General features: G+C 40.6%; 1 protein-coding gene across 2 annotated transcripts in view; it reads left to right on the top strand.

The window, feature by feature from the left end:
* CSNK1E (casein kinase 1 epsilon) overlaps positions 1-24,838 on the top strand; it is a 50,176-nt gene that overhangs the window by 10,409 nt on the left and 14,929 nt on the right. For both annotated transcript variants that reach the window (XM_089528171.1, XM_089528172.1), the window contains exons 3-5: positions 11,993-12,103; positions 14,303-14,451; positions 15,315-15,543. In XM_089528171.1, coding sequence (XP_089384297.1) covers positions 11,993-12,103; positions 14,303-14,451; positions 15,315-15,543 — 489 coding nt within the window. The remainder of the gene's footprint in view (positions 1-11,992; positions 12,104-14,302; positions 14,452-15,314; positions 15,544-24,838) is intronic.

Below are 24,838 nucleotides of genomic sequence, written 5' to 3'. Positions count from 1 at the left end.
TTGTTCCAGAAAATGGAGCACACTTGGGGAGGCAAAACATGGGCAGTAAGAAATTTTTACTTGGACTTTTGATTTGGAGCTTACATGATTCATACAGGATATAAGGACAGTTGGTGGTCATTGACATCACACGAACAATGGCTACACAGGCACAGTTGTGTCCAAGATTTTATCACCAGGCATCCTGTGGCCACTAATATTCTGAATATAGAAGAGAAGGAAAGATGCAGCGTATCTTGGAAGTATAATGGCAGTACTCCCTATTCCAGTTAAGGAAACATATGTCTATGCAAAAGTTGTGTTGTTTGGCTCATAGCTTTGTAATTTTGCTTGACAAGTGAAAGATGCATAGTTTTGATTTGGAGTATTACATTTTTATTTAATTCTGTTTAAGCATTGGACATTTAAGAGGTTGTCTTTGTTTCAGTTTCAAACATTTTGTTGTGAGTTTGGGGAGCGCCTCTCATTAGAAGGATGCTAGACCCAGCAACCCTGCAGTTGATTTGGAAAGCTTCAGAAATCTGAGCTGGTATGTGTGATCCATAGTCATTCCGGGCGCATCTGGATCTCATCCTGGGTTGGCTAAAAAAGAATTAATCGTGTGGGTCAGTCCCCATTGTTGTTCCTGCTGTCTTTGCATTCAGGTTTCTTTTGGTTTTTCTACTTTTTTGTTTCCTTTAACCAAGAAGTGCATTTGAAATACCTTTTATTAAATACAAGGATAGGATTTAGATTGTCTAGATTTATTCCATCTAGCGTTCTCAGATCTCCAGCCTGATTGTGTGTGAGTTGAAGTGTCATAATCTGAGAGATGCTGTGCCATCGCTTGGCAAGTCAGATATTAGGAAGACTGCTGGAGATCAAGCTAATGAGAGACAGGGGAGCTGGACTAGACATCCTATGAGCCTCTCTTGCATTCTATGATTCTGAAATTCAATGGCTTTTGTAAACACATGTCTGGAATGTGGAGACTTTGCTTTCTGTGGCGAAGATTGTTTGTTTTGAGAGGCTCAGCTGGGCAACATTGGAGAACTGATGGAGTTGCTTGGGGGAAATGTGGGTTTTGGACACAGAAATCACTGCAGCTTGGGAGGTGTAGCATTGCAACCAGAGAGGCCCTAAACAGCTGGCGTTTCTTCAGGTCAGAATTGAGGTCTTGCCAAAGGGGGCTGTGCTCTTCCTCTATCAAATTGCACCTCTATCAAACTGCTTTAGAGATGATATTAAGCACAAACCAGCTTGGCAAAGCAGAGAATGCTGGGAAATTGGTGATATCTGCTTGGACAGTTCTTGATTGCATGCCCCTCCCTCACAGGACAGGGGATGAATTGTCTTTGTCTCCTGGCATGTTAACTCTCTGTCTTCCTGCCTGACTTCACCCATCTGTTCCATTCCCATCCTTTTCGTTTGCTACTGGGTAACAAAAAATGACAGACAAGAGCAGAGAAGGAGAGATGTTGCTCTGTTTTGTTGGAGGCTAGGAGATATTTGTGTGCATGTACTAACAGGTCTACACATCTAAATGTTTCAGAGGGTCCCTTGCAGAATGCTGTCTTGACTTAGGCTGGTGACACCGACGTCTTTGTAAGATATCTCCCCTCCCCCCATTACTCTTGTATAGTTGGAAGCAAATGGATTGTGAAACATGCAGCCCACACAACTGAATGAGACAGGGGGTGGATGCTGCATAGAATTTTTGATCCTTTCCAGATCTCTTGCATCACTGAAGCATAAGGTGGTCTCTGTAGTAGTTGTGTCTTTATGAACTGCTGCAAAGAATGCAACAGTTTCTTTGCAGGATACTGCCTAATCTTATTCATAGAGGCAAAGACTATTTACCTTAAAGTCTACATGATATGACAGAATATGGATTCCTGGATCTGTCTGAGAGATGCCTCTTTCTACATTTAATGAATCATCATGTTGGGATCATGTGATACATCGGATTCACAGAAGAAGAGAGGAAAGGGGAAATTAAGTGGGGGCAGTTTATGGGAGTTTCTCAAGAATGGGGTCTTGAGGAAGAACCTAAAAGTTAAAAGCCTTAAACATGAGTGGTTACAGAAGTAATGGCAGCTTATAGGGAAAAGGCCAGAGGTGCAATTAATAAGACAAAAATTCACACTTTACTTTTTAATTTAGCACCTGATCATGAAGATCTTACTAGCATTTGGTATATGGCGTTCCCGTTCTGTGTATGACTCCTTGCCCCTATGATAATCTCCATGTTAGTTCTCCTGCATACATGAATAGCTAACGTGTGTGGCACAGTTTCCGCAGGTATTAATGGGCAGCATGAACTTATGACGTGGTAGGTAAAGGTAAAGGTTTCCCATTGACCCAAATGTCTAGTTTTAACCAACTGTAGGGGGCAGTGCTCATCTCCATTACTAAGCTGAAGAGCCAGCATTTTTTGAAGACAACTCCGGTGGTCATGTGGCCAGAATGACTGCATGGAAGCTGTTATCTTCCCACCAAAGTGGTACCTATTTAACTACTTGCACTTTTAAAAGCACTTTTCATGCTTTTGAACTGCTAGATTGGCAGAAGCTGAGACTAATGATTTGGACTCACTCCTTCATACAGCACTTGGGCCTTGACCTGCCAATCTTGCAACCTTACGATCATCAGAATTGGCATCTTAATCACTAAACCACCGTGTCCTAACATTGTAGGGCATGAACAAAAAAAGTCAGTGATCCTACTAGTTGTAGGAGAGCCAGCCCTTCACACTAGTTTGCCTTTCCTGCACCAGGCATGTGGCCCCCTGCTCCCTAGTTTAATAGACCAGAGACAAAACCACTTTTACAGCATGACTGCTATGTAGGTATTATAACGTGTTCTAATGGCCCTATCTCATACCACACCTTTGACTTGTGATACTTGCATGAAAAGTTCATAGTTGTTGACCTACCCATGTATTCAGACTATGTACTTCTTACTAGTACTACCTATTTCCTGTTAACCAAACTAGAAATGTTTTTTTTTTCATTTTGTAGATGACACAAATGAAAAACATGTTTTATCAAGGAATTCAGATTTTAAGTTGCATGCAAAATAAACAATTTCACATAACTTACACCCAAGGGATCATAACCCAGTGACTATACTCTGTGTGCAGAAGTTTCCTGTTTTCAGTTACAGAACTGGGCTAGAAATGGTGGAAAAGAGCTTGTACAAGTAGACAGTACTGGGTTAGATGGATAAGCACCTTCCTCTAATGAGCCAAAAGTTTTCTTGGAGCTGGACTAGATTTTTGTAAAATGGCAGGTTGACAGTTGACCCTCTTCATAGATAGGCTTTTAACCAAAATAATACATTTAGCTATCTTTATGTGTTTCCCTGCAGAGTTCTTTTAGATTACAATCTTATCACTTGCAGGATTCAGCTCCCAAAAATACCTTGCTTGTGGTCACTGATGTTATTAATGGCTGCCATTTTTCCTGAGTCTGCAGAGGACAAACCTGAACCAGTGACTCAGATGTCAGCTCCTGTGTGCCCACAGCCTCTCTGCTCGCAGCTAATCTCATTGAGGTTGTAGCTCTAAAGCCTACTGACAACACTCCTTAAATGTCAGCATTAACTTTGGTTTGCTGATCATTTTAGCAGATGGAATGAGAATAAACCCCATGGGAGGAGGGGTGGGGAGAGCACTAGGATTCCTACTGAGAGGGAGATGCAGTGAGGAGAGAGAGGGGAAACTGAAAAGAGAGAGAAGTGGCAGGTTGTATAATGCTGGTCCTAAGGGGGAAGTATCGTCCTAATGAGTAATGTTGAGCATGATGATAAGCTAATGGGTGAGTCTTTAATAACAGAAATATATTTATGTAAGTGCTATGCTCTGCCTTATTCGAGAAAAGGAGCATCACAGCAATGAATTTACACTTGACCCTCATGGCCATAACTAAAAAAAGAGTGCAACAGTTATGTCATAACAAAGTTCAGTGACAGGGCACCGAGGGTGGGTGTTATGCACACTCTTGGTTTCTTCTAAAATCCTGTTCAGGCTGTTTCATCTACACCTGTTCCAGTGGACCTGGAATACTGTACTTCACCTCTCTCCCTGCTGTAGTCAATCCGAGAACCAGGTTGGTGAAGTGGTTTGAGTGCTGAGCTAGGACTCTGGGAGAACAGAATTCGAATCCCTGCTTGGCCATGTAAGAACACCTTTTAGGCAGATTGCATGCATTCTCTCACCCTCAGATGGAGGCAAAGGTAAACCCATGTTTGAACACATTCCATCAAGAAAACCCTGTGACAGTTTGCTGTAGGATTGCTGTAAGCTGGAAACAACTTGAAGACACACAACAACAATAACAACCAGTCCATATTATATTTCTAGATTTTGTGATACTCTGTATTGTCACTGGCAAGAGAAAGTTGCTTGCATAGTTAAGAGTCTGGTTGTGGCGTGTGGGGTGTGCCATGTTTGTCTCTCCCATCATAAAAATACAACTCTAAACATTATATCCTACTGAGAGGGGGATTGTCTCAAAACCTCCATGACAGGGAGGATGGTTTATCCCTGGCAAATGAAAAAAACTGGAGCAAGATACCTAAGGGTGTTCTTAAGTGCTTTATTGTGTTAATAACATACTCACAGACACTAAACACAAGTGTAAGTGTGAAGTTGAAGGCTTTCATGGCTGGCATCCATAGTTTGTTGTGGGGTTTTCGGGCTATGTGGCCATGTTCTAGAAGAGTTTATTTCTGACGTTTCGCCAGCATCTGTGGCTGGCATCTTCAGAGAATACATTCAGAGAATCGTCTCAGAGGAAGGAAATTCTCAGAGGAACAAATTTTGCCAAGAAAACCCTATGATAAGGTTGCCTTAGGGTTGCCATAATCAGAAATGATTTGAAGGCATGTAACAACAATACATTGTGTATCTAACAGTTGAATGGATCCATGTTAAAGTGTGTATGACTTAGCTAGTAGAAGGTACCTCTGCCAAGTTTTAAAGTTTTCACCCCTTCCACACCGCAGCTTCCCCCATTTAACTGGATCCTCTGACAGCCTTTAGGGTTGAAGGGTGTGGTATACATACCATAAATAATAAATAAATAAAATTTTAGAGGGATGAGGAGAGGGGGACAGGTAAATCCCATGTCCTCCAAACTGGTTCCACATGCCTAAATCTGGGTTCAGCTTCTTTACTTCTGTGAACTGAAAGCATCATTTAATTCAGATGAACAAGGAACCAGCTTATAAACTCTTAAGACATGCCCCATCACTTATGTTTTGGGTGCCTAACAGTGTCTAAAGACAAGTCTCAGTTTCCCTTATATTGGTCATGGGTGGGTATCTTCTGTGATGACACCAAATAAATGTGGAATTAGAATTGAGCATAAATTGTGCATTATAAGTTTTTTAAAAGATAGCTGGAAGCTGGGTAAGTGTGGAGAACTTGTGACCCTTCAGGTGTTGGTCTGCAAATTCCATCATCCTTGACTGTTAGCCATGCTGGTAGTGGCTGAATTGGGAGTCCTAGAACATCTGGAGGCCTCCAGTTTCCCATGCCTATTGTAGGGCATTGGAAGAGGGCCAGCGCCTATTCAAATTTTGGAAATTGTAAAAAAGGGATTTTCATCCTTCATCCTCAGTTTATCTCTTCCATTTGTCTACCAAAAGATGAATAAACTAGGGGAAACATGCATAATGAATATGATTTCTACATTCTACTTAATTTATGTAGGTGTTTTTTTTTTCAATCATTGTAACTAGCCTGACAGCTTTTTGGCAGGACTGAACTTTAAATTCTGCAATTGGACTAGTAAAATGCTGTGCATTTGTAGTAAACAGAACAAATTGGAATGGGTCAAGATTTAAGTGCCCATAGGGCTGCTGGAAGTGGTCTTCCTTGCACTTCCAGGACCCTAAAATACTACACAGAGGGTTGGGGACTTTGATGAAAGGGATTAACTATAATGTGTGAGGGAGGGGAAGACCCCCGCATCAAGTGGAGAGACTTTCCTTAAACGCATGCTTATTCTAGCAGAAGGCAGCCCATAGGTCTAACTTACTGTATGTCTGTGACTTATTAATCAATTTTTAGAAATACACTCTCTTGAGTATTCACAGGAGAGCTTCACAACTTCTTTGGCACCACCTGTCTCCAGATAGGTAAGATGTACTGAGCCATTGCACAGTGAATAAAGAGCAGAAGGGAGAAGACGATGGGACTCAGCTGGGTATTTCATGTTGGTAGGTAGGACAAGTGAAAATAGAGAAGACTGCAAAAGGTGAAATTAATTTCTTGCCAGTGTAAGTTTTTCTGGAGTTTTGTTATCCAGGATAACTTATCCCGCATCCTGGTTCGGTGCTCCAGCAAGGAATAGATACTGAGGTTGCAAGGAATGTAATTTTTTGCTGGGAAAACAGTGCCATGACTTAGACTGCAGCTATAGTATTACAGTATAATAATCAAGGCCCATTCTAAGAAAACAGAAAATGGAGCTGAGTTCCCTGGAGAAGTTTTTTTTTAAAAAACCGCAGCTTCTTTAGAGTTGTTTGGAGAAGATACAGCCACAGTGATACATATCAGGTACTAAAAAAACAACAGCAAATTTGGGTGTTTACAAACAGTACAAAGACCTATTTTTGCACTCCCCTGAAAAGGAAGCCCCTTTTCCATATTTTTTGGGGGATGGTGCCTCTCTTCTTCATTTATTCCTTTTCCCAGCAATCATGGCCCTGTTTGCCAAATTAGTGGCCTGATATTCTGTGTGATACTACAGTGAAACCACCTCAGCACAATGTGGCAAGACAGGAAGCATCCCTGTTGCTAAAGCAATTGGGGCAATGATGGTGTAGTTGCCATGGTAACAAGTGTTCCAGCCCTACACAGATGTAAAGTGAGAGCAATCTGATGTCACAGATCAAAAATGGTAGTTTGGTGTATATAGTGTTATTTATGTGAACCCTGATTGGCTGGGATCATTACTCCCTCCCCCCCCAAAAATAGAGGAATCAATGTGATAGCAAATTATTGCTAGCAGCCATAAAGAAAGGTATTGGAGTGGCAGTGACTTTTTTGCTCATTGCAGAAGCTGCTTTCTGTCCAACATTTGTGAATAAATATCCATCCTGATCTTAATATTCATCTGTTAAATATAGGAATATATACAGTAGACAGTTAATATATTGGCACCAAGAAAACTGAGATCTGCAACCAGATTTAATTAGGCATTCTGCAGACTGGAAGAGGCAGGGAGCTACGTGGGACGCTGAAACTTTGCCCCTCTGATTACTATAAATACTTTATAGAGAAAGTTCCGCTTTGTAAAAGGCTAGTTGTCACCGTCATTGTGGTGCTTTTTTAAAATCAAAATATAAGAGTTTCTGTTATCTGTGTTGTACTGAAATAGACACTAAATTAGATTAAAAGTATTAGTTCGTGGAACAGGGCTTAAGCAAACTCATTTTTTTAATCCATTATAGATAGATTTAAAGGCTTATAGTTGTTTGTTTCATTTTTATTCCACCTTTCTCCCAGAACTGGATCCAAGGCGGCGCACAATATAAAAACATTTTAAAATCTTATAGTAAGAATTTAAAAACAGTTAAAAACATCTAATTATAAATTACATTTTATAAAATAACTTTAACACTCCAAAGCAATGTCAAAATATGGCAGGATTACAGCACTTGAAAACGGACTTAAAAAAGTAAAGAGATCTCATCTTCAGATGCTCCCTTTTGGAAGAAACAAAGGTCTTGTTTAAGGTCCGTAGAAGGGTGGACTACTGGTGTCTCTTCATTGCTCCAAAACACACTGCAGAATTAATCCAATTTGAAACTGCTTTAACTGCCCTGGCAGTTAAAGCTAGGGAATCTTGAGAATTTTAGTTTATTGTGGCACCAGAACTCTCTGGCAGAGAAGGCTAAATGTCTCACAAAACTACAATTCCCAAAATTTCTTAGCATTGAGCCAGGACAGTTAAAGCAGTTTCAAAATGGATTATTTCTGCAGTGTGCTTTGGACCTTTGCTGCTAGCCCACAAATCTCATAATTCCTCATCACTGGATATGCTGGCTGGGGACGAGGAACCACTCCAGTAACATCTGGAGGGGCACAGTTTGTCTACACCTGTCCTAGAGAGATTTACCTTGGTGGATCTTCCTCTAGAATACTGTCACAAAGGTGGTCCCACACTGAAAAGGTTCTGTTTCATGCAGATGGCAATTTAACCTCTATTTGGAGACAGCATTCAGATTTAAAAATCTTTTGACCATTTAGGGTTATGGGGAAATTTATTCAAATGTGAGGATTGCCTGAGTAAAGTTGAAACTGGGCGAGGTTTATGAGCAAAGTAGGAATCATATTGAGTTCTGTGAGTTTTCTACTCTTGGAGTAATTATGGACTTTAGTATGCAGTTTGGAGGAGTGTTTATGGAAATATGTAGATGCCTGGATTGAATATATCTGGCCTCCCATCCTTTTTTGTATAAAATAAACTACCACACACTTGTTGAACTTGTAAGTAATATTATGCATTGATTATTTGATAACAGGACACAAAAGACAAAAAGTCCAGTCATCTAAGTGGTTGGGCTTGAAATGACGGGCCCCAAGGACTGGATCTTGGCTTTGGCACGGCTTCTGGTCTCAGGATGCATGCATCATTTAAACAGCATACCTCCAAAGTGACCCAAAGCAGCTCTATTTTGGCCTGTCTGTATGGGCCCACAATCTCCCAAAGAACATAGGGTTGTTTAATTACTCCTTTTAAACGACACTTCAAGTGTGTGAAGCCCCCTGTATCATTTGCCGTTATGCAGAGCATTTTAGATGCACTACGGTACTGTGAAGATTTGTAGCGTGGAGTCAAACTCCGTTGACTTCTACTCTGTGGAATGATACAGAATTAAGACATTCCTCAAAGGCACAACTGGCAACCCTAAAATTAGGAAGTAGACTCTGGTAAAAGTGTTGTAACTTATTTGCACATATGTCTGTTTTGGTGGTATCTGCACATTGCAGAAGCAATTCAGTTTGAGACTGCTTTAACTGGCCTGACTCAGGGTTAGGGAATTCTGGGAATTGTAGTTTATTGTGGCACCAGAGCTCTCTGACAGAGGTGGCTAAGGGGTCAATCACACTTATGTTTTTTTGTCCAGTGGAGATCCGGATCTCTGCTGTGATGCAATCCCGGAGCAATGTTCTCACTATGTTTTACATCCCTGAATCTCTCAGAGGCAATTCAAAACTTATCCCCATTCACACTCAATACCCACAGGAGAGAAAAGGCACTGCCGCTATTTCCAGTACTGCTCTTGTGCGACTCAGATTGCCTCAGTAGTGTATTCACACTACCGAAGATATGGATCGCTCCATCATTTAAAAAAAAAAAAAAAAGACATGGTAGGGAACCCAGTGTCAAATGCACTGGGTTGAGTGGGGTTTTCTTGCCCCCCCCCCCAAAAAAAAAAAAACAGTGCTGGGTCCATTCAGGGCCAGTATGAACGTCACGGTAATAACCCAGTTTCACACCAGGATATTTATGTAGTATGAATGTGGCCTTTATGTCTTACAAAACTATAGTTCCCAGAATTGATAGCATTGAGCCAGGGCAGTTAAAGATTTTTATATTGTACTTCTGTTTTGTTGGAAAGCTGAAGACTGGCACCTGAATAGGTGAGGCAGGCAACTTTTCATTGCTTGCAAAGAGAGAAAGAAAAGAAGAGGAAGAGGTTAAAGGTTACTGGTTTTGAACGATTTCACTGCAGAGTTAATACACATAGAGTTTTATTCAAATCGGTGTTCTCAAAAAGATGTGAGGTGTGTGGACAGGAGCTACTCATTCAGAACAAATCGCAACTGCTGGTAGAACTCTGATTCATAGAATTTTCAAAGCCAGTGTTCTGAAGGGTGATAGAGTCTCCTTCCTTGGAGGTCTTTAAACAGAGGCTGGATGGCCATCTGTCAGGGATGCTTTGATTTGGATTTCCTGCATGGCAGGGGGTTGGACTGGATGGCCCTAGTGGTATCTTCCAACTCTATGATTCTATGATTCTATGAAATTGTAGGGTTAGGGAAATGACAGTGAAAAAAAGTAGGGCATTCTATACATTTCCAGGAGACAAGATCATAGTGACTGGACTCTAGTCAACAGTTACTTTTGAAGCTGGTCACTGCCTCTTTATGGGCATGTTTTTTTAAAAAAACAACAACATGAATGTTGCCCCCTTTAGTAATTTGCCTATTCTGAGCCAGGGCTCTCATGTGGAAATTCATTTGCAGCCTTCATTTATGTTCACATTTTTCATCCTTGAAGGCCATTTTACACGTAATACCATGGCTTCCCATCAAGCATACACTCAACAGGGAATTGCATCTTCCTGACAGGCATCCCTGCATGATAGCTGAGTTTCTTTCGGACTTAAAAAATGTAATGTGTGAAGAGCAAGCTCTTTTATCTTGTTAAGTTGTTCCCTTTTAGTTTTTACCATAATTTGAAGCTGAAGAGCACTGAACAGTCCAATGCCAGCTACACCAATTCTTGTATAAAATTGGGACCTTTGCCTAGTTGTTCTTGGTTCATGTCTGCACTTTATCTGCTAGATCAAACTCCGCAAATTGTATACAATTTTCCTTGTGAGTATTGCAGGCCAACTGATGAGCCACCCACATAGACATCCACTTGTGACCTCCGATGCATCCTTGAGGAAAGATTTCTTTCCATGGATGGTATTCTACTTCAAATTTCTCATGTTACTGTGATGTTTTTACTACAGATGATATATGGCCTGTTGTGAACACATGCTGATACCTTCCCTGCACCCAGTACTTATGTGTTTTCAGTGCCATCTTATGAAATTGGGGCTCTGTATATGGGATTTTAAGGAGCAAGGGTGCTGTTGGCCTTTACTGGGCAAATGTAATGGTTGCATGTGATAGAATTCACTTGGAATATTGTGTCCAGTTCTGGGCACCACAATTCAAAAAGGACATTGAGAAACTGGAGCGTGTCCAAAGGAGGGCGACTAAAATGGTGAAAGGTCTGGAAACCATGCCCTACGAGGAACGACTTAGGGAGCTGGGAATGTTTAGCCTGGAGAAGAGAAGATTAAGAGGTGATATGATAGCCCTGTTCAAATATTTGAAAGGATGTCATATTGAGGAGGGAGCAAGCTTGTTTTCTGCTGCTCCAGAGACTAGGACCTGAAGCAATGGATGCAAACTGCAGGAAAAGAGATTCCACCTCAACTTTAGGAGGAACTTCCTGACAGTAAGGGCTGTTCAACAGTGGAACAAACTCCCTTGGAGTGTAGTGGAGTCTCCTTCCTTGGAGGTCTTCAAGCAGAGGCTGGATGGCCATCTGTCGGGGATGCTTTGATTGTGATTTCCTGCATGGCAGGGGGTTGGACTGGATGGCCCTTGTGGTCTCTTCCAACTCTATGATTCTATGAATTCAAATACATAGCCATCTTAGTAATGGAAAATCGTTATGCAAAGGGATTGTGTAGCACCTTTGAGACTAACTGAAAGAAAGAAGCTGGTAGCATGAGCTTGCTCAGATGCATGAGGTGGAGGATCTGAACAAGTAGACTCAAGCCTATGAAAGCGCAGATCTGGTTGCATGAGGGTATCCTTTCCCAAATTTGAGAGATTACTATCAAATTAATAGATAACCTGCAGTTTTGAGTTTAAAATTGTGAAATATCAGGCTATGGCCTGATATTTCCCTCAACTGAAAGATCCTTCTTCCTCCTGAATATATTTATGTAACAAAAATATTTCCCTTGAATTCACAGGACAACTTTGGACAGGCTGCTACCTTTAACATCCCCATGAGAAAAAGAGTTTCTTCACCCAAATTTTGCTAGATGACCTTGTAACACTCACTTGCTACACCTGTCTTACCTTACTGGGCCGTTAGGAGGATAAAATGGAGAATGAGAAAAATTGCCATGAGCAATAAGAAAGACAGGATTTTTTTAAAATGTACTAAATTCATCTGTTCTTTTTCTTCCCCTCTGTTCTGTACAGGTGCCAATATTGCTACAGGGGAAGAGGTAGCTATTAAGTTGGAATGTGTGAAAACCAAGCACCCACAGCTCCACATTGAAAGCAAATTTTACAAGATGATGCAGGGAGGAGGTGAGTTCATAGGATAAGAAGACTTGTTACCTAGTGTAGTGGATGTTGGAGCTTAATACTCAGTTTCTGGCTGTCAGTGCCTCCTAGGATACAATGTTTGGGGCTCCACTTAATTTATGAAAAAACAGCGAGCAGTAAAATCGGTACATAAAATTATGCACGGTGTGGAGAAAAATGTTGAAAGTTTTTTCTTCTCATGATATTAGGTCACTTGAATTGAATGGTGGGAGATTCAGGAAATATTTTTTAAAGAAAATCTTCAAGCAGCATATAGTTAAAGTGTGAAATTCAGTGCCACAAGATGTGGTGGAGTCCACCAATCTAGGTAGCTTTTCAATCGGATTGGATGAATATATGGAAGATAAGGTATCAGTGGTTTCTTATTGTTGTGTTCCTTCAAGTTGTTTCCAACTTATGGTGATCCTTAGGTGAGACTATCTCACCTTGGCAAGATTTGTTTGCCACAGCCTTCCTCTGAGGCTGAGAGAATGTGATTTGCCCAAGGTCATCCAGTTGGTTTCCATGGCCAAGCAGGGATTTGAATACTGTGTTTCCAGACTCAGTCCCAGCCGACTGAAAGAGGGCAAATGTTGTCCCCATCTTCAAAAGGAGAGAAAAAGAGGATCCCAACAATAATCGCCCAGTTAGTCACATATCAATTCCAGGAAACATTCTATAGCAGAACATTAAACAGAGAGTATGTGAACATTTAGAAGGGAATGCCATAATCACAAAAAAGTCAACATGGGTTTCAGAGGAATAAGCCATACCATACTAATCTGATCCCTTTTATTTGATAAAATTACCAGTTTGGTAGATGAAGGGAATGCTGTGGATATAGCATATCTTGATTTCAGTAAGGCCTTTGACAAGGTCCCTCGTGACATTCTTGCAAACAGGCTAGTAAAATGTGGACTAGACAATGCAGTTGTTAAAGGGATTTGTAATTGGTTGACTAGCCGAATCCAAAGGCTGCTCAGCAATAGCTCCTCTTCATCTTGGAGAGAAATGACCAGCGGGGTACCACAGGATTTGGTCCTGGGCCCAACATTATCAGTGACATGGACAAAAGAATAGAGGGCATTCTTAATCAAATTTGCAGCCAAATTAGGAGCATTAGATAATACCCCAGAGGAGAGAATCAAAATTTAAAATGACCTTAACAGAGTACAAAGCTAGGCCAAAGCTAACAAAATGAATTTCAACACAGAGAAATGTAAGGTACTGCACTTAGGGTGGAAAAATAAAATGCATGGATGGGGGACACCTGGCTTAACAAGACTGTGTGCGAAAGGGATCTAGGAGTCTTGGTATACCACAAGTTGAACATGAGTCAACAGTGATGCGGCAGCTAAAAAAGCCAATGTGATTCTAGGCTGCATCAATAGAAGTATAGTGCCTAGATCAAGAGAAGTAATAGTGCCACTCTATTCTGCTTTGGTCAGGCCTCACCTGGAATACTGTGTCCAGTTCTGGGCACCACAATTCAAAAAAGACGTTGATAAGCTGGAGCACATCCAGAGCAGGGCAACCAAAAGGGTGAAGGGTCTGGAAACGATATCCTGTGAGGAGAAACTTAGGGAGCTGGGTATATTTAGCCTGGAGAAGAGATGGTTAAGAGGTAGTATGATAGCCCCGTTTAAATATTTGAAGGGATGTCATCATGAGGATGGAGCAAGCTTGTTTTGTGCTGCTCCAGAGAATAGGACCCGGAACAATGGATGCAAGCTACAGGACAAGAGATATCATCTCAACATTAGGAGGAACATTCTGACAGTAAGAGCTGTTGAACAGTGGAACATGCTCCTTCAGAGTGTGGTGGAGTCTCCTTCTTTGGAGGTCTTTAAACAGAGGCTGGATGTCCATCTGTTGGGGATGCTTTGATTGTGAGTTCCTTTTGGCCTCTTCTAACCCTATGATTCTATTATTCTATGACTCCTAGTCCAGCACCCCAACTATTATACCACACTGGCTCAATAGTTACTAGATTCCATATTATATTTAGTATCAGAGGTAATATTCCTTTCTATAACAGTCAGTGAGGAACAAGAGAGAGAAGATGTTACTGTACTCATAGCGTCCCTTGAATCAGGCTGGCCACTGAAACAGGACACTAGACTAGATTGGCCTTAGGTTTGATATACCAGAACTTTTTCCCCTCCCTTTTCTTCCTCAAACCTCCTTTCCGGTTCCTTTTAGTGGGTATCCCTTCTATTAAATGGTGTGGAGCTGAGGGTGACTATAATGTGATGGTGATGGAACTTCTAGGACCCAGCCTGGAAGACCTCTTCAACTTCTGTTCCCGCAAATTCAGTCTCAAGACTGTTCTGCTATTGGCAGATCAGATGGTGAGTTGTTTACTTCATTCCTTCGATTCATGTATGTCTTTATGGTTCAGTCTACACAGCAGCTGTATGAGATTTAATAGCCTGAGTAAGCCCTTAAGTAAGAATTCAGAACATTTCTTCTAAATGTCCAGCTGTACTTTTGCTGAATAAAAGACAGGAATAGTGCAATGGTAGTTGTGAAGGAAACGATGGGGGTGGGGTGACTAATGGCTAGTTCCTGAAGAAATAAAGAAGAGGGGGGCTGTGATATGTGACTAAAGATGATAGTTTATATGAGGCTTGGTGTTCTTGAAGATCTTGTTGAGCCCCCTTTCCACACCTCTTTTCCAAGTGGTAGTAGTAGGAATGCTTTGCTTCTTATTTCTGACCTGTGTCCAGGTAAATTGGTGCACCTCCCACTTGAAAAATTTCTTCATCAGTTACTGTATATCCGGTAGTTCTATGACTATATACTCACTTTTGTTTTCTTGCTGCAATGAGTATTTGAGGTCTCCTGATCTCTCTTTGAGGCTGTATCCTAAGTTACATTGCAGGCTTTATTGCATGTGCCTCTTATTTTATACAGCGTGCCCGTGTTATATGCGTCTTTTAGCTTATGTATTTAAACCGCGCGGGGGCGGCGCATCCCATTCAGATGAATGGGGCTGGTGCCCGTGTGCCGCCGCACCACTGCATGGACAAGCCCCATTCACTTGAATGGGGCTCAAGCATAGACGGAATTCACCTTATGTGGGGGGGGGCTCCGGAACGGATCCCCGCGTAAGGCGAGGTTCCACTGTACTTAACGTTGAGGTAGTTTCTGTGCTTTCACAAAGTCTTCCTGTTCTTCTCTTTTGCTCTGGTTCTTCCCAACCAATTTCTAGATCAGCCGTATTGAGTACATTCATTCCAAGAACTTTATCCACCGAGATGTAAAACCAGACAACTTTCTTATGGGTCTTGGCAAGAAGGGAAACCTAGTATACATCATTGACTTTGGCCTGGCAAAGAAGTACCGTGATGCTCGCACCCATCAACACATCCCCTACCGGGAAAACAAAAACCTGACTGGCACAGCCCGCTATGCCTCTATAAACACTCATCTTGGAATTGGTAAGCTTCTTTTTTATTCATGTGTTTCAGAGAACATGGCATGATGGAGAAAGATCCATTAATCATAATTTATAACTTCAGTTCCTTTTTGGAAACTCAAGTGAAAAGTGAGCAATGACCTCAGCATACCATTTGCACATCATAGTGGAGCTGTGTGGCATTGTGGTTCTGTCTTGCATTGAAAGTCTTTCATGATGTGATCTTCTGACATTCTAATGTGTGGTTGAGTTCAGAAAGCATGAGGCATAGGAGATAAAAGGTTATCTTGTTTGTACAGTACAAGGCCAATAGGATTTTCTTCTGTAGCTGTAGGGACAGCCCTCCCTCTTTTGGTGATGCTTTGGCTTGTACTTGAACTGCAAACATAAAAACCATAATACTGTCAAGAAAGATAAACCAGATGAAATGGGGGCACATGGTATAATATTCTGTAACAGGTCTCTGTTTGAAACCTTAGAATAGCATAGGTCAAACAGTATTTTTAGCTGCCCAAAAGGAAATGTGGTTTCACCAGGATCATACCTAAGTTATATTGACATGTATGTACTGTGACTATACTTCTTGCTGGTTAATGGAATTATTTATTAAAATTTCTGTTACTTTCACCTTTAGTTTTGGGATAATCAATGCTTCTCCACACACTTGGACTTTCATGCCATGAAAGTGAACAGTAAATGTAGCAGAAATCAAAATCAGAAACCTTGTCTAGGAATATGTGAACATTTTGTTCAGTCTGCATTTCTAAGCAGACCAAACTGATTCACATTTCATTGATTGATACCTGAGGTAGAATACAGTTATCTTTCTGTTATACTACTGTAAATTTTGCTGTACTAGTCTCTACTCAAAATGACAAAAAATATGTGAGTTAGGATAAATGCCTGTGACAAATACAAATTTATTTGCAGTTTTACAAAAACCTTTCAGAATGATGCAGATATGAGATAGAACTGCCTAAGAATAAAATACCTGCCAAACTTACATAGATAGGGAATCATTGATCTATATACCGTTGCTCTAGTCTGCTACTTAAAACAGGTGCATTTCTTGAGAAAATGTGCACTGAAGATTTATCTAGAATGTGGGTGAAGATCATATGATCCAGATATTGTTGTACTACAGTTCCTAGAAGCCCTAGCCAGCATAGCAAAGGGTGAGGAATGTTGAGAGTTGCAGCCACCAACATTTGGAAGGCTGCATGATCCCATCATCCCATTAGATTAATAAAATCATAGGAGATATTCATTTAATGGCTGTTTTACTTCATATTTTAACAGCCCCTGACCAGAAGTTCACCACTAATAAAACCTGCCTGGTAGTTTTAGTAGTCTTTTGCCTATCTTGAACATGAATCTTTTGTTTACCTTCATTCCTAGACTACCTATGCAATGAACCCCTCAGACAATCAAGTTAATGGAACCGAAATTGGAGGGGATTTGTCAGTCCACTCTCCTCAACAGGGTTTCCTGCTTCTGTAGAGACCATTATATAAGTCAAACACAGACCTTTTGTGGCTTGTGTTGTAACTGTATGCTGTAAGAGAATGCTTTGGAGAGACAATTCAAACATGATTAGTCAGGTAAAAATAGCTGGAAAACAAATACAAAACTACAGGTAATGTCCAGGTTTTCCCCCTCTAACCTCTGAAACAGGAACATTAGATCAATGATTTTGGTTAGCTGTACAAATAATTCAGGCACTAATTTTATTCATTTGTTTTTATAACTTTAAACCTGTTTAAAGTTTTAATTGATCAGTTTCATTAGTCAAAGGTTTTGGAGACCATCTGACCAGTGTAGTCACAATATCTAAAATCCAGGCAGATTACTTTTGTGTTGTACTGCTTACTCCTTTTAAAAAAGTAATAATAGAAATAGGGGGCAAGCACAGAGGGGGCAACTGAGATGAACAGGGAGTTGAGCATCTTCCCTCTACAAGAAGAATTAAGAATTATCACCCTTTAGTTCTGCAAGTGGCTTGTAGTCTTGAATAGACAAATAGTTTGGAAAGAGCCAGACATAAAACATCTTTTGTTGTACTAAACCTCATATCCATCAGTGATTAAAGTTGGTGAAAAGCCATCTAAGCTGTGGACCTAGCATGATTAATATGCATTTCATTAACAAGTGCTTCCTGTTGTCTGTTTGGAAACTCTTGTTCACACAATATATAATTTTCTTTGATCGAATTCAGAGTTTAGATGGCCACATTTGAAAATTATTAGACAAGTATACAGTGTCATTCAGTGGCAGTTACCTGTGAAAGGTGAAAACTGAATCCCTGTTTTAAGAAGTAGTAAGGCCTCAGGTCCTGTCTGCTGTTGGAAATTAAGCAAGGTCAGACCCGGTTAGTGCTTAGATGGGAGACTGCCAAGGAATACCAGGTGCTGTAGACCAATTTTCTCAAACTATCTGATGTGGGGAACCAGCAGTTATTTTTGTCCAGTGTGCCAGAGACCAACACAATATCTGTCTCCAATAATTGTTGAGACTGTCATAGACTGACAGACAAGTGGCTCAGGAACCAGCGCTGGACTACCACTTTGAATAGCACTGTTGTAGATTATGGGCCAGAACAGACAAGCCAAAATAAAGCTGCTTTGGGTCACTTTGAAGGTATGCTGTTTAAATGATAGACGAATCTTAAGAGGCCAGAAGCTGTGCCAAAGATGTGCTCTAGTATTTAGGACTGGAGCATAGCTTTGTGCAGCTTCCGGCCTCTTAGGATGCATACAGCATTTAAACAGCACACTTCCAAAGTGACCCAAAGCAGCTTTATTTTGGCCTGTCTATTCAGGCCCTATATTTAAGAGGAAGGGACTGGCAAAATCATCTGTTAAGTATTCTGTGAAAGTCAACAAATGCACCTGTATGTCTTAGATGACTGTGAAGGGAAGAAGGTATAATACTTATCATTTACATTTTGCTTGTGAGCTTACTAGAAACATTTGGTTTGCCACTGTTGGAGATAAACCTGGACTGGAATTCTGGTGAGTCTCAGGAAGATAAGTTTTTTTGCTAGTTTTTTTTAAAAAAATTAAAATTAGTTTTTACTAGGTTTTTATTAGTTTTTGATACATCAGAAACAAATTAATTGTTGGCCCAAAGTCACCAACACCTCCTAAAAATTATTTTTTCTTATCCTTTTCCAGTGACTCCCAAATATAAAGCCCTAACTGCAGTTACTGTATATACTCATGTATAAGTCTAGAAATTTAGGTCAAAAAATTGATCCAAAAACCTGAGTCGACTTATTCACGGGTCAGTGTAAGTACTGTATCTTAAACTCTTTTTTAAAAGAAGGAACCATCTCCTGGTGAAAAGCAAGAGTATAATACGTGAAGCATTGACTCCCTCTACTCTCTCATCCATCCAGTCTTAAGAGTAAGCACAAAGGGTTATGTCTGATGGAATTTTATAAGTTCTTTGACATTGTTTTGCTTTGCTTCATCCTTTAGATCTTTCCTATAGGCCCCTAAATTTTACCCTTGACTTATCTACGGGTCATAGCAAAATCCATAATTTTGGCCCCAAAACTTGCCCTTGACTTATACATGAGGTTGACTTATAGTTAAGTATATACGGTATTTATGTAACACATTTACATTTGTTAAGGCAGAGAAAACAGTGTGACAGGTACATGCATAAAGACTTGGACAATCATGCTTTGGTTAGGGGAAGGGAAGGTGATAGCTGATGAAGAACATTTGGGATATGTTAGGTTAACCCTCAGACCATTCTAAATGGTCCTTATGCTTAGATATACTTGCCCCCTCTCTGACTTTTTCACATTTTGTTATGTTACAACCAGGAATTGAAATAATTGTAATTGTAATTGTTGCCACTTAATGCATATAAGATACTCGACACCCTGAAGATACAAAATGATGCCGTTTCAGCTCTAGATTATAGCACAGTACAGTCACCCTCCGTTTTTGTGGACTTTGAAGTTGCGTCCATTGACTATTCACAGGCGGCAAACGGAGGGGGACAAAATGGGGCATACACTGCTATTCAAGCCAATGGGGCTTGAATATCATCGATTTTCCATTTTAACTGGGGGGGGGGGCGCTCTGGAAAGGATCCTCCGTGAAAACGGAGGGTTTACTGTATATGGAAAAATCAAAGGTGTATTATGTATGAATACTTGGCTAGGCTTTGGAGAATGCTGGACAAAACACTGATTGGAGCCATGAAGGCAGCTTCTGTATTACTCAGAAGCACCCCTTTGTTTTCTGCTCTTAACTGTGCTGCTGAAGAGCATAGGAATCCACTGCAAAGTCTGAAGCTCAAACTCTTGGGAGTCCTCTGCTAGTGTAAGATTCTGAACAGTTGATTGATGCCCTGGGAATGGTTACAATTGTTAAAGCCTTAACCCACTTGACACTTGGGAACCGTGAAGACTATGGCATAACCCAGTAAGCTATCATTAGGGTTTCCAGTTGTTGGTTTGCAAAACCATAAAAACCTAGCTAATTCTGAGTTCTTTAAGGTACAGACATAATCTACTGTGCTTCTGGGACTTTGGACAGCCATAGTGAAATGCTTGGCCTGAAGAATATCAGCACTTTTTGCAGCTGATAAAGTCATGTTGTTTCTACCTGGAAGGCTGGGGGTTTCCTTTCAACCTTGTTTGGCTTGTGACCATTATCTAAGTCAGTCGGAGGAAGTGTTTTTCATGGTGTATGTTTTTACAGTTGACAAATATTTATTTCCATTGATTTTAGGCAGCAAAGTGGTGAATGGGATTTGCTGTTTCTTTCTTAAAATAATTATTTTTGCTGTTGTCTTTGCTGGGTGGCCAGGTTACCAGCAATGTAAAAATGGACTGTAGATGAATTCTTATTTATGGAGAGAGTTCTAAATAGAGCACAAGTGATTTTAATCTTTCCTTTTTGGTGCTCCTTGTCAGCAAACTTCAGGAGGATTTGGAAAGCCCTTGTGTAAATTGATAAAACAGTAATGGTTTTCTATAATGGTAAGTATTTTGAATTACTTTATGAACCCAATCCATAAATCCATTGTCCATCCCCAGTCCATGCAAGGATTCAGCCAGCCTCCATAGGCATGGCTAAAGCCTGTAGAAACTGAATATATGCTCAGTACTCTCCTGGGGCTTTGAATAGTAGAAAGATGTGTAATGGGAATCCTAATATGCTTCTGAGGTTCCTAGGAAAATGCCAAAAAAAAAATTGGTTTGAGATACTTGTAGAATTAGCATATTACTATCCTCATCCTGGTGTCCTTGGGGCAGTGTTTGGCACAGAATCCCCTCACCCCATTTTTGTCACCCCCAAAGCCCCCACCAGTTCCCCAAAGCCTCTCAGCTTCATCCAGTTTTTATGAAACAAACAAACAAAAAATTGACATAATTTGCAGACACACCCCAATCACATAGAAATCCCTACAAACATGTGAAAATATGCAACATTCCCCAACCCCCGGAAGCTTCCCAGAACCCTGTACTCCCCCCTCCCCCATAAACCTCTGTTTTTCTCTGTAGTGTCTCTCAAAATGATTACTAGAAGTGATACCATTTCCTGTTAGCATTGTCAAAGAAATTACAGGAGGAAATGAGGTATTTGGGGTTGCTATGGGGGGGTGCTCATGGAGGGGTTTGGGGAAAATTTGGCCCCTGGCCCCATACAGTTGCCCACCTCTGCCTTAAGGAAAGTTTAGCCTAGGCTTCTCTATGAAATACTAGTCCATGAAGAGTTTCAAAGTGAGAAACCTCACCTATGGCATTTGTCAATATATCTTGAAGAAGTGATTTCATACTGTCCTTCATGCCTTAGACTGGTTGCCCTATGCTGTGCTGCACTGCTTGGGGTTATTTTATTTGGGATAACGTGTGAAAGGGATCTAGGAGTCCAAGTAGACCATAACTTGAACATGAGTCAACAATGCGATGCGGCAGCTAACAAGGCCAATGCGATTTTAGGCTGCATCAATAGAAGTATAGTGTCTAGATCAAGGGAAGTAATAGTGCCACTCTATTCTGCCTTGGTCAGGCCCCACCTAGAATACTGTCTCCAGTTCTGGGCACCACAATTAAAAAAGGACATTGAGAAACTGGAGCGTGTCCAAAGGAGAGTAACTAAAATGGTGAAAGGTCTGGAAACCATGTCCTACGAGGAACGACTTAGGGAGCTGGGGATGTTTAGCCTGGAGAAGAGAAGGTTAGGAGGTGATATGATAGCCCTGTTTAAATATTTGAAGGGATGTCATATTGAGGAGGGAGCAAGCTTGTTTTCTGCTGCTCCAGAGACTAGGACCCGGAGCAATGGATGCAAACTGTAGGAAAAGAGATTCCACCTCAATATTAGGAGGAACTTCCTGACAGTAAGGGCTGTTCGATAGTGGAACAAACTCCCCTGGAGTGTAGTGGAGTCTCCTTCCTTGGAGGTCTTCAAGCAGAGGCTGGATGGCCATCTGTCGGGGATGCTTTGATTGTGATTTCCTGCATGGCAGGGGGTTGGACTGGATGGCCCTTGTGGTCTCTTCCAACTCTATGATTCTATGAGGCAGTATGTGTTCCTATCCAGCTTTTGGGCTTCCCATGGACATCTGATTGGCCACTGTGAAATAACTATATCAGGCCTTTCTTTAGTCTGAGCCGTTTGGATTCTTCTTTAGTTGTTACTACGGTGAGGCATAGTTCCCTATCAGTTGACAAATTTAAAATCAGAGACCATAGTACATGAAGATGGTCATATTGAAAATGAAAGCAGATTGTGATATAAATGTACTTTGCTTGTCCAGTTTGGAAGCTCAAAACATTTTGGTTCTGAACTACAACTAGTGCAAGTTACACTGTTCAGGATGATGTCTTGACTGTTAAAATATGTATAGATTTTCACATGTGCCAGACACACAGGTGGATATAGCATGTGTATGGTGCTTTTCATGTAGGAATTTTTTCATAGCTGATGGGGGCCTTGGTCTTTCTAACTAAACACTGGACATGTAGTAGCATGCATAAATCAATCCCAGCTGGTGCTTGCAAATGGATCTTTTGGACTTTGCATATGAACAGGCAAAGTGGTAGTTTGTATGTTGACTGGAGAGATTAATTCTTAGCAGCCTGGTTTGTGTGTTGTAATAAATGTTTAAGTATTGCTTGGGGAAAATCAAAACCTGGAAAACAAGATCTATAAACCTGAATTTGCTCCAAAGTATTTCACTAATAACTTCATGGAAATTTTTCTTTCTTAATGTTTGCTCTGATACATGGTAGGCTAAGATCAAATATTCAAATTACGAGCTATCATATCTGTGATGGAGGCAAAGAAAATCCTGGAATTTTATCTCTTAAGCTGATATTTAAATCTTTAAGCAAATTTTGGAAGTGTACCTTGAGTTGCCCTCTGTTCCTATGAACTGCATTAGGAGAATCTTTATAAAAAGATGAGATATAAATACAACTGTTTTGTACAGTTTTCTCTCCGGGAATGATATTTTACTTTTAAAAACTAAACACATGGCTAAATTTCTTAGCTTTTTTTTTTAAAAATAGGAGAGCCAGTGGAATTCTAAACTGCATTATGGAATAATATGCAGCACTGTAGATTTGCTTAACTAGTGTGGAGTGATCTATTTTAGGGTAGGCCTACAAACCTTGTAGCCCCTGGGCCAAGTGCAGCATGCCAGTCATATATTGCTGTCTGTCTCTAGCTGAATAGCCCTCAGGCAGACTACGTTAACACCAGCCCTGAATTGTTGAAATCTTTTAAGAAAAATGGTTTGGTGAACTTGGTATGGAAAAGGCCTGAGTGGGTTGTCCAAAGTCTTGTGAAGAGTCGAGACAGGAACTATAATTGGAACCTGTAAAGCTTTTATTTGGATGGTTGACAAAAATTTACAATTACTCTTTTTTGTAAAAAGGCAACAAATCCTGCAGTTAGCAAGATTGTATAAATATAAGCAACTGTGTCTGGTTGGCCTCATGGGTTTGGGTGCTCAATCTTTCCTCTGACTTAAGGGGATATTGTATGTTTTTATTCTGTCATTTTTTCCCCATAAGATTTTAGGGAGAAAGAAAAGAACTACATTCTCTATTCTGTTGAACTTACTTGGCCATGGTATCCTGAACTGAATGTAAAGAATTTTCATTTGAATGCAAAGTAGAAGCATTGCACCATCCAGAGGATAGGCAGGGTGTGCATTTATTCAAATCTGAAGAAAATTAACTGGAAAAGAGAATGAGAAATAGGTATAAAGATTTGGGTGGATCCTTCAGCTGGACCCTGCAGGTTTTGTTACTGGGAAGAGCCATTTCAAAGAAGCCCCTTGATTCATACATTCCAATCAGTTTTTGCATGCTCGGAAGATGACTTTCAGCCTCTCCTGCACCCTTTAGAGCTCAAGATAACTGAAATAGACATCCAAAGGTGCCCAGGAAAGGGCCTATTACAGACCCTGTCTGAATAACTGGAGTAGGGTATAAATATACCAGTGATTTCTTTGCACATGCTTGTAATTGATTCCCTATGTTATACCCTCACATCTGACAAGGAGTACCCAGCAGGGTCCTAGACCCTTCCTGTTTATCTGGCTGTCTAGCAGCTACAGATGATTTCATACCAAAATAATGACACATTGTTCACATGACTAATTCTACAGTGGCTGGGGGATTCTGAGAGTACTAGGCGAAAAATTTTCTAAGCTGTGATCACTGGAATAAGTAAAAGGTTTCTCTTTATTTTTATCACTCAGTAACAAGGATGTTGGACTGTACTGGATTCTATATAAAACCAGTTTGCATTATGAGCAGTTTAACTCTTTTGTCAAGCCCATGGAATTCTTTGTTGTGTTTGATTTTCACTGTCAGTTCTTTGTCAGTGGCTTCATTGAGAAAGCGGAAATCAATGTCCAATTTTTAATTTAAGCAACTTCTTTAAAAAAAATCTGTTCCCTTTGATGCATCTAACACCTTACTGTTTACTGCTCCTGTTAAAGTTAGGGCTGTAACACCAACCTTGATGTGTTGTTCATGTGAAAGGGGTATCACTGTTACTGGTGAGTGAGTGTCCTTAGCCCTGCCCTTGGCCTTGGGCATGGTCCTTCCTACTGTACCGCAAAGAACACACAAATTTATTTTATATCCTGGCTTTTTGCCCAAATAAATGTTCAGTCAAGTCAGTGTCCTGATTGCATAGAAGACTCTGGAAGCAGCTGCTAGTTCCTGTGCTTTTCATTGAAGACCATCATATGATGTATGAATGTTTGCAAGCTGGACCAGCAGCATATAACTCATGAAAGGGGGTTACAATTTTGGGATATATTCTTCTGACTAG

Source organism: Sceloporus occidentalis, unplaced genomic scaffold, assembly GCF_023333645.1.
Source record: "Sceloporus occidentalis isolate IW3139 unplaced genomic scaffold, rSceOcc1.0.p SCAF_5, whole genome shotgun sequence".
Taxonomy (NCBI): Eukaryota; Metazoa; Chordata; class Lepidosauria; order Squamata; family Phrynosomatidae; genus Sceloporus; species Sceloporus occidentalis.
This window is presented reverse-complemented; position numbering and strand designations above follow the sequence as displayed.